Here is a 10,913-nt window from a genome sequence, read left to right as displayed (position 1 = left end):
AGATAGAAAGGGAAGGGACTGACTATTCTTGGGGGGAAAGTGGTGTGGGAGATGCAGGAAGAGATTGGACAAAAATCGTGCACCTATGGATGAGGACAGTGGGTGGGGAGTGAGGGCGGGGGTGGGGCAGGAACTGGGAGGAGGGGAGTTATGGGGGGGAAAAAAGAGGAACAAATGTAATAATCTGAACAATAAAGATTTAAATTAAAAAACAAAACATAATAGTCAAGAGCAACAGCACCAATCACGTGTCTCCTTGCCCATTGCCAGGGGGTTAATCTGTCAATTTTAACCACAATGCTACTTCCGGATAGGTGCATCAGCTCTGCCAGGACACTGTCACCACCTTCACCAGTTTTTGAAAGTGTTATTTTTAGTATATATTCTGAGTTATTAAATAAGTTTCACTTGTTTGAGGTTTCACCCAAATTTGGAGTAAAGTCTAGCTATAACTTGTTACCAAAGGAATGGACAGAGTTGATGAAGACATTCGGTTTAATTCAGTGTATGCACTTTATGTTGTATTGTCACTATGAAAGGGTGACCAGCTGAGGTGTTGAAGATAAGATAGAAAACACTACTGCTTCTCTTCAAAATTCTTCTAGAAGGGGACCAAATATCTATAGAAATTTGGGCTATGTGTCAGACATTTTCAAATATAATTCTATCGCTGTATTAGTTGAGTATGAGGATTAAACATACTATTTCATGTTTATACGTATGTTCACACATGCCGGTCATCAGGTGTTCTGACTCTGATCATGAAACTATACCACAATTCACTCATGAGACACAATAAGCAAAGAGTGGCTCTCTCAGGAGGCAGATTCAGATTGTTGGTACATGCAGACATGCATCTGCTCCCAGAACACATCTTTATCCAACTTCCAGTTTTGTTGTGAAGATATAGTGAAGGGTAGTTGGGTTGTGAGAGAGAAAGGGAAGGAAAATTGTATTCCTACTGGGGAAATGTACAAAACACCAATCATAAAAACACAAACTGTAGCTTGAAAGGGCCTACTGCTCGGTGAGTTACCTGGAAGATGTCTGCACACCTGGGTGTTCCCTGCAGTCAGGAACTAAGTTCCCCTTCTGACCACCAGGGTTAGAGCAATAACTGAGCGACACATTTGCTCATCTCTTCAGTCCATGAACACCGTGTTAGTGACAAGTGTGGATCAATCATTGAAATACGGATATGAATGTGGTCCTAAAAGTTCTCTCTTGGTCTTGTTGTTCATTCCTGTTTACTGTGTGTAGCTGGCAGAGGACTTGCAAGCATCAGGTCAGGCACATAGGTGACGGTGAAGATATAGTTAAGGGTAGTTGGGTTGCATTCTTACTGAAACAGGATTCAGTTGTGACTCATTTTGCACAATCCACTCTAAAGATCCCAGTTCATGTTTTCTAAAGTTCACAGAACATGTGTTCAGATTCATAAGATCAACACACGAATGAACCAGGCATTGAGATGCAGTGGATCATTCCTTGTACATCCCAACGACTGCCATGGTGACTCCCCAGCAGGTTTATTCTCCTAACCCTCAGCGTCCCTTCTGTTTCCCATGCCACAGCCCTCGCCAGTGTCATACCTACAGCACCGAAACCCTCCGATATCGCACACTGTAAACAAAAGGTTCTTCTTTCCCAGTGGGTGACACGTGTTCTCTCTCAACTCTTCCTCGGTTGCAGTTCATCATGCTGACCTACCTGTTCATGCTGGCCTGGCTGGGCGTGACGGCTTTCACCTCCCTGCCCGTCTACATGTACTTCAACCTGTGGACCATCTGCCGGAACAGCACCCTCGTGGAAGGGGCCAATCTCTGCCTGGACCTGCGTCAGTTCGGTAGGTGCATCTCTGAACATCTCACAGTGTTTTCCCTGAGTAACTGCCTCAGAACGACTGCCAATCACCTTCTGCTGAAGGGACGATGCTATCAGACAATGTATTCCCTTTGAAGGCATTGGTTTTGATTATGAATAAGTGGTCTTCCCTTCTGAGTGAGGTCTCCTGCCCCCATAGCTGCTTTCCACCATCTCTGAACATCTCACAGTGTTTTCCCTGAGTAACTGCCTCAGAACGACTGCCAATCACCTTCTGCTGAAGGGACGATGCTATCAGACAATGTATTCCCTTTGAAGGCATTGGTTTTGATTATGAATAAGTGGGCATTTGAGATGGAGTGGGAGTTGATCTCACATCATGAACATGGGGTCGCCCATCCTGACTCCTCTCACTTTCCCAGGCGCAGTGGGTGCAGCCTATGTTCATGGTCCCTTGACCAGCTGTGCATATCATGAGGTCTATTCAAAAAATCACCTCAGAAATAATTACTTCATTGTCTTCTGAAACAGGACAAAGATACTGAGCATTTTTTGTTTTGTTTTATAAATTTTTTCATAAAGAACTCATCGGAATTTCAACGTGGAAACAGCCACCTAACCATATTCTATAAAGAGTTCAATTTCCCAAACTGCAAATCAAAATAGCCACATTTCCCCCCAAAATGTGTGTTTTAATATTTTATTTCGTTTATTCTTTTAATTAGTAGAGCAGGAAACAAAGACTCTTAATAATTGAGAGGTCACTATTATAAGTTTCAGTTTCATTTTACGGGTTAAAGTCTACTAGGTCTGATATTATAAAAGCTATACCAGCTTTCTTTTCATTAGATTTTTCATATAAAACACTTCATTCATACATTTATAGTCAACATTTCTATATTCTTACATTTAAACTGTGTCATAGCTAAGCAGTATAAAGTTGTTTATAGCTTATATTCCGAGGGGATTAAATTCACCTCTACACTAGACTGGGCTGGGAGCTCTAGCCGTCCTTACCCTAATCCAATCAAGAGTTAAGAAGGCCGAAACCGGTTTGGCTCAGTGGATAGAGCGTCGGCCTGCGGACTGAAGGGGCCCAGGTTCGATTCCGGTCAAGGGCATGTACCTGGGTTGTGGGCATATCCCCAGTGGGAGATGTGCAGGAGGCAGCTGATCAATGTTTCTAACTCTCTATCTCTCTCCCTTTCTCTCTGTAAAAAATCAATAAAATATATCTTTAAAAAAAAAGAGTTAAGGTTTCGATCTGGGGTTGAGTCTCTGTTAAACTGGCCTATTCCATCTCACCCTGGGGGGTTTCTGTTCATTGTCTAGCTTTTGTAGTTACACTCAGGTGGTAACAACAACAAAATCAAAGAATGTTAAATGAATCAGAAGTCCTCTTCGGTTATTTTTATTTAGGGCTGAAACCTCATGTAACAATACTGTTTTTTACGTGTGTATGTGCTCATTCTGTGTGGGCCTTATCTGAAATGGTTTATATACATTGACTTGTTTAATTCTCACAAGAGTTCTGTGTGGGGGACACTATTACTACATCCCTTATAAATGACAGAACGGAGGCACGGGAGGGTAAATGGCTTGCCCATGGTTACACATCTAGTAAGTGCCTGAGCAGGATGCAATCCTGGCAGGTGGCTGCAATGTCTATGTTCCAAATTTTCAGTCAACTGCCTCTCCTGTTGAAGCAGGCACTGAATTACAAATGTGAAAAGGTCAAGTCCCATCTCACCTACCCTATTTGGAATTCTATTCCTTCATTTGTAAAACCATGGGAGCTACAGGTTTTATAAGAGACATGCAAATCCACATGTTCAAATAGACTGTTTCTCACAGAATGGCTATTAAAATCTCACCTATTAACATCTGGGAACACTGTAGCTGGTTGACATCTGGGAAGTCTGTAGATGGTTGTCATCTGGGAATGCTGTAGATGGGAACGCTGTAGATAGTTAACATCTGGGAATGCTGTAGATGAGAACACTGTAGATGGTTGACATCTGGGAACACTGTAGCTGGTTAACATCTGGGAATGCTGTAGCTGGTTAACATCTGGGAATGCTGTAGAAGGTATTTTCCAATGAGGTTTTCTTGTGCGTCAGAAAAGCAGGAATCTTTCACCAGTCGGTGTCTTCAGGCCCTGTGTCTCCACAGTGATAGTGTAGCTAGAATGTGGTGGGTAGTGTAACTGTTCTGCCACCACCCCATCTGATAGACCAAGTCCTCAGGTTCCTCTGTCTAACGAAAGTGAAAAGCAGATGATCTTCTCTGAGCATGAAGTTCTCGGCAAGAAGATGATGGGAGGGGATGGACAGCTCTCCCACTGGGTAGGTTTCACCCATGGAATCATGTCCCACATGAACACAGGCAAAGGACACCTCAGCTGGCAGTCACCACGGGAGAACAGCTGCTCAGAAAACCATGGCTCTGTCCCTCCCCGCAGTGTCTTCCTTTTATTCTGCTCAGCTGAAAAATTAAAACTGGAAAGGTGTGACTAGTCTCTCAGAGAGTTGCCAGGCAAAATACAGGACACCCAGTTAAGTGTGAATTTCAGCTAAACAAGCAATGCTTTTTTCATACAGTATGTCTCAAGTGTTGCATGGGACATCCTTATGGTAAGTTCGAAGCATGACTTGGATTAGAGCTGCCCTTGAACCTTAGCACTGTTGACAGCATAGTCATCGAGATTTATTCCAATTTAACTTTCCTCCTGCCACGGAAGAGAAGACACTCTGCAGGTGTCATGCAGCCTTACATCAGCGATGAAGCGTCCTGTTTTCCCTACGCACAGTCTACCATCTGGTAGCTTGTATTTGCCCTCCAGAGAGCACTCCTTCATAAGAAACTTGTATGTAAGCATGCAATCAAGCTAGCAACAAGGGGCATCAGAATAGAAAAGAACCGCTCCCCAAAAGCTGGAGTATAATCAGAATAGACATTTGCTAATGTCATCCAAAAAGTAATTGTGTAGCCCTAACCGGTTTGGCTCAGTGGAGAGAGCGTCGGCCTGCAGACTGAAAGGTCCCAGGTTCGATTCCGGTCAAGGGCATGTACCTCGGTTGCGGGCACATCCCCAGAAGTGGGTGTGCAGGAGGCAGCTGATCGATGCTTCTCTCTCATCGATGTTTCTAACTCTCTATCCCTCTCCCTTCCTCTCTGTAAAAAAATCAATAAAATATATTTTTTTAAAAGTAATTGTGTAGATAAGGACATGCTGTAAAGTGGTCTGTCTTATTTTGCAAAGCTGTCTCGTGAGCATGTGGATGGCATCTCTGCTCTTACACATGGGAGCTCTCCCATGTCCTGGGGTTGTGCCTGCTTAGCTCCTCCGGGCCTCACCCCACCAGCAACGCAATACGCATGCGCATTTCAACCAGGTCTGATGGGAAGGGGAGACTGGCTTCATACAGATGGAGGGTTTGAGGCTGGCTTACCACATTAGGCTTTGCTGTATTTCAGAGTGAGTCATGGCATCACGTTACTTCCAACTTTAATTTTTCATGCTTTTATAATGACTTTAGTTGTCCTTCAATTCTGTGTACAGCGATGTAATGACATTGAATGTATTAGGTATTTGTCCCAGTAAATTTGTTTCATAAAATATTAGAACTGGTCCCCATCATATCATCTAGATCCAGGATGTAAAATTGTGCTTCCTTAAAACCTGGAGATGATGAAACTACCTCTGGGCCAATGTAGGGAGCAAGTGGTCCCGAGTGGGCGGGGCTTCTGCTAGTCTTTTGGCCACGCCCACCTCTGGTCCAGCAGGTCCACACACTGGCAGGAGCAGCTTGCCTTCACCTGAGTTCCATGAAGCTCTCGTCATAGGATTTCATTTCACATACTCAGCCACCCTTTTCCCAACAAGCACTTACTGAGCTCCCATTGTGTTCAAGCACGTGTTTGAGAAAAATATATATCTCTGTGACCAAAAAGTAAAATAAAACAAAGTTCGACAAACTCTGAGATCGTGAACCTGCCAATCACGATCTTCCTGGAGAAGAGACCTTCTGGGGAGACTCCGTTTATTTGCACAGGACAGACCAGAAACACAAAATCAGGAGCCAGGTTTGCAGACCCCGTGAAGAGAGTGTGGAGGAGGAGGGCGTCACGGACAGCCTCCCTCATGAGCGGAGAACCGGGAATTCACCTTTGCTGTTAACAATGGGAAGTCTTGGTGAGCTTTGCAAGAAGAATGTCCGTGGAGGGTTGGGGCAGAATCTGGAAAGGGTTGAGTGGAAATGAAAAGAAAGGAATTGCAGATGGTGAACGTGGCAGTGCTGTCTAGGGTTTTGCTGTAAGTGAGTGAAGAAATGGGCATTCCACACAAATGTCGCCTGCCTGTCACTGATCCAATGGAGGAGGCCTGCATCAGGAGCCTCCTCAGCGATGATGGTTTATTAGGCAGATCATAGGCGGGCCCCCACCCCGCCACCATGGCAGAGATGGAAGAGCTCCTCATGCTGGGTACTGCATGGAGATGATGTTTTTAATGGAAATCATTGCCAAACTGTTGGTAACGCAGAATGGCGCCAGCTCCAGAGAGGGGGCTGGTGGTGCCCTTGAGTTAGGAATGTGTGAATACACACACAGTAAAACTAAATACAGAGCAATATACAGAGCCTGTAACAGAGAAACCCACTAAAACCTGCTGATCATATTAACCAATGTCACCCCAATAAATTTAATTTAAAAATAAATAAAATTAAATAAAGAGCAGCAAGCACTAAAAGCTTAGGTATTAGTTTGCTCAGAACTTGCAATTTTTCTTTCTTTCTTGTATACTTGTGTTTGACACGTCAGTAGTTCTGGACATCAAACTAAAGATCCATTTCTGGATAAACTGGATCCCTTTTCTAAACAAAACCTGTGGCAGTGGGTCCCCTGTGTACTGTTCTAAGCTACAGGCCGGGCAGATGGCCAAGGCTCTCATTCAACAGCTCTCTGCTAGGTCCACAAATATTTATTTTAAAAAATATACTTTTATTGATTTCAGGAGGAAGGGAGAGGGAGAGAGATAGAAACATCAATGATGAGAAAGAATCATGGGTTGGCTGCCTCCTCCACGCCCCCTACTGGGGATGGAGCCCGCAACCCAGGCCTGTGTCCTATTTGTTTCATAAAATATTAGAACTGGTCCCCATCATATCATCTAGATCCAGGATGTAAAATTGTGCTTCCTTCGTGACCTGGAATCAAACCATGACCTCCTGGTTCATAGGCTGGTGCTCAACCACTGAGCCACACCAGTGGGACACTCCTTATTTCGATCATTGCCCCAAGTGGTCCTGAGGCAGTTGGTCCATAAACCAACTGGGCCCAGGAGCAATCGAGTGACACCACAGGTTTTTATCCCCCCTCACTGGCAGCACTGTTTTCGGTCTGAACAGAGAAGTCTTCCTTCCGGCCGTGTGCTTCTATAGACTAACGGGAGCTTGGCGCAAAGAATGAAATGAGATGCAGGCTGAGGGCGGTCTGGGTCTTGGTCATCACTGTAGCTGTCATGCCTATGCCTCACATTAATGACCAAACCAATCCACTGGCCACAGCTGACCTGAGATTCAGGTGCTGGCCCCGGGAATGCAGACTGAACACGTTTGGCCTTGATGAGGGCCACAGAGGTGGGACCGCCCACTTCCCACTCTACCCATAGTCACCATCCAGAAATGAAAGCCCAGGACGGAGGTTTCTATTGTAACATAACATAAAATGGAATGTGCTTAGATTTTATCTGCAAAAGTTTCATTTTCTCTCTGGGCCCTTGAAAACCTGTGCAATGCTAACCCCTCATTCTCTATGTGTCGTAGGGATTGTGACCATCGGAGAGGAAAAGAAAGTGTGCACCGTGTCGGAGAACTTCCTCAGGATGTGCGAGTCCACGGAGGTGAGATTCTTGCAGCCTTCAATTTGGTGGGAATTTTCGCTCCCTTGTGCGTTTTGACTGATCCGTACATAATTAATTCTATACTCAGTTTTCCCCTTTTTCTTCCAGAGGACATTTTTCTTGCTGTGAGATTATGCAGGGGGGTGGGGTTAGAAAATAAATATGAGTTGCATGTTCTGTGCACTTCAATACAAATGGTATCTATTTTAAATTTTTTCCAGAAACAGTCATTTTAATGAAAGTTGAAAAATTATAGATTTCTTTAAAAAGAGATAACATCACCTCCTATTGTTATATTACTGAAAATCATTGTTATTCATCATGACCTCATCTTTATAATGAAATCGTATTCACAGGATGTTGTTGTGAAGGTTGACATGATTTTCAGGAGAAAAGATCCTGTAATGTTGTTTTTGGAGGAAGGGATTCTCACAGGCTCACTTCCGCTGAAGATGTACAAAGCTCTTACTCATTAGAAGCCGCGGGCCTGACCTCCTTTCCGCTGAAACTCTGACATGCATGTTGGTTCTGTGGTTTCCTCTGCAGCTGAACATGACCTTCCACTTGTTCATTGTGGCGCTGGCTGGCGCGGGGGCAGCGGTCATTGCTATGGTAAGATCTCAGGGACTTTGGGCATGGTTTTTCCATTGGAATTAGAGGTATTTGCTTGTAGAAATGATTATCTCAAATGTCTGACATTCATAGGAATCATTTATTTTATTATCATTTCAAAAAAAAGTGAGGGAACACTGGGTTAATACAGGCTTAGCCTAAAGAAGTATTATCATAACAACAGAAATAATATTGGTAATCAGTGTAGGATTGCAACATTCAGTAATATGGTAACATTAACAGAAACAAGCAAATTCATTAGCAAGCATGTAGACATCAAATTACTATTAACATAAAAATGATCTCTGTGGCATAGATGAGTGTGTCAGTGCACTATCCTATATAATAAAAGAGCAATATGCAAAGTGACCCTAACAGCAGAACAACCAGTCGCTATTACACGCACTACCCATCAGGGGGCAGACGCTCAATACAGGACCTGCCCTCTGATGGTCAATGTGCTCCCATAAGGGGAGCTCCACTCATCAGTGTGCTCCCACAGGGGCACTCTGTTCAGCCACAAGCTTGGCTGATGGCTGTGAGCACAGCAGTGGTAGCAGGAGCCTCTCCCTCTTCCTCAGCAGTGCTAAGGATATCTGACTGCAGCCTAGACCCGTTACCCCGAAGGCTCCCAGGCTGCCAGACAGATGTCTGACTGCCAGCTTAGGCCCGTTCCCCCAGGGAGCGGGCCTAAGCTGGCAGGTGGACATCCCCCAAGGGGTCCCAGACTGTGAGAGGGCACAGGCCGGGCTGAGGGACCCCCCCTCCACCCCCCTGCGTGCATGAATTTTCATGCACCAGGCCTGTAGTTCTAAATAATATCATCACTCCTTTGCTCACATTATTCATTTTTCCTCCTTAAATAAGAACACTGAAAAGCCATTGAGTCACTTATGAGAAAGGGATTAATTTTGTTAAAATAAATCTCGGTGGTTTAATGTCAATGTCTTCTCTATCTAATTTTCTTCAGAAATATTAACAAATCCTAACATGTGAGCAGGACCTACTGTGTGCCCCTCCTGCTCCCCATTTTTAACTCCCCATGAATTCCAGATTGCTTGCTGGGATGCGGGGGGTCAACACTGCTCTGAGCATCAATAACAGCTCCTGCAGTTACATTACAGATATTACAGAAATCTAGAAGGTTCCTGGTAACCTCACCTATGTAATAGTGAATTCAAGATGCAAAAATGATGAATTGATTTGGGATAATTTAATTATTTTCCTATGGTGCCAGTACATAGACAGTACTCTGTCTAATGCAGTGGTTCTCAACCTGTGGGTCGCGACCCTTTGGCGGTCAAATGGCCCTTTCACAGGGGTCGCCTAAGACCATCCTGCATATCAGATATTTACATTATGATTCATAACAGTAGCAAAATTACAGTTATGAAATAGCAACGAAAATAATTTTATGGTTGAGGGGGTCATAACATGAGGAAATGTATTTAAAGGGCCAGAAGGTTGAGAACCACTGGGCTAATGTGTTGGTAGAAGGAGCACCTTTTGAAAAATAAGAGCATTTTATCTCCGGTCAAAGAATAAAAATAGGAATGATGAGACAACGCTAATGTGCTAGTGAGCATTTCAAGCCAGTTCTTTTTAGTGATCTCGTACTCTTGTATTAAGATCTGATTCTGTTTTATGAAAAATGATTTTTTTAAATATTTAACAAAACCAACTAGGTCAGTGCAACAGTAAGTTTTCAAATATTTTCTTCACTTTATATCATACTAGAGGCCTTATGCATGAAATTCAAGAAAGGGTAGGCTGATGCAGCCGTGGCTGCCTCGGCTATGGTCCCATACCCAACCCACTGGTCATTCTGGTAGGTCCACCAAAAGGTCTTTCTGGAAGGTTGTTCCTCCATCAAGTCTAATTAGCATATTAGCTCTTCATTATATAGGATTAACTGATCCACATTTTAGATTTAGTGTAGAAATCTCTAATAGGAATTTCATTAGGGAATATGAGCTGCTTAATAAAGTCATGGTGACTGATTAGTTGGAGGGATGACACCCTAGCCCTAGCCCTAGCCCTAGCCCTAACCCTAACCCTAACCCTAGCCCTAGCCCTAGCCCTAACCCTAACCCTAGCCCTAGCCCTAACCCTAACCCTAGCCCTAGCCCTAACCCTAACCCTAACCCTAACCTGGACCTAAACTCAAAGTGAGAACATGCCCTGGGGGAGCTCCCATGTGGTCTGGGCAGTGATGTTCCCACATGCCTGGTCCAAGCAGCCCCAGTCTGGCCATGAGATACGAGGAAGCATCTTTTTCACTGGTGTACACACACACACAAACACACACACACACACACACACACACACACACACACACCCTTGTGCAATGAATAATTTTAGGGATGCATATGAGAAGTACTATACACCCATATAGAAGAAGTCTGTAAAGTCCATTTTTACAAAAGGTGGATAATAAAGCATTCTTTCCTTTTGGGATATCTATGTGCATGTAAAATTCTGTGAATAGCACCTGCCTAAATGAATAATGTTATTTAAATGTCCTTTACAAAAAGCAAAACATTAAAAAGAAAACGGAAAGGAAAATAAACATTAA

General features: G+C 43.9%; 1 protein-coding gene across 2 annotated transcripts in view; it reads left to right on the top strand.

Annotated features, from left to right (window-relative positions):
* The window catches only part of GPM6A (glycoprotein M6A), a 179,115-nt gene that overhangs the window by 164,135 nt on the left and 4,067 nt on the right, over window positions 1-10,913 (top strand). For both annotated transcript variants that reach the window (XM_006772655.2, XM_006772654.2), the window contains exons 4-6: window positions 1,693-1,846; window positions 7,650-7,726; window positions 8,273-8,338. In XM_006772655.2, the coding sequence (XP_006772718.1) occupies window positions 1,693-1,846; window positions 7,650-7,726; window positions 8,273-8,338 (297 nt within the window). The remainder of the gene's footprint in view (window positions 1-1,692; window positions 1,847-7,649; window positions 7,727-8,272; window positions 8,339-10,913) is intronic.

Source organism: Myotis davidii, unplaced genomic scaffold, assembly GCF_000327345.1.
Source record: "Myotis davidii unplaced genomic scaffold, ASM32734v1 scaffold184, whole genome shotgun sequence".
In the NCBI taxonomy this organism is placed as follows: domain Eukaryota; kingdom Metazoa; phylum Chordata; class Mammalia; order Chiroptera; family Vespertilionidae; genus Myotis; species Myotis davidii.
This window is presented reverse-complemented; position numbering and strand designations above follow the sequence as displayed.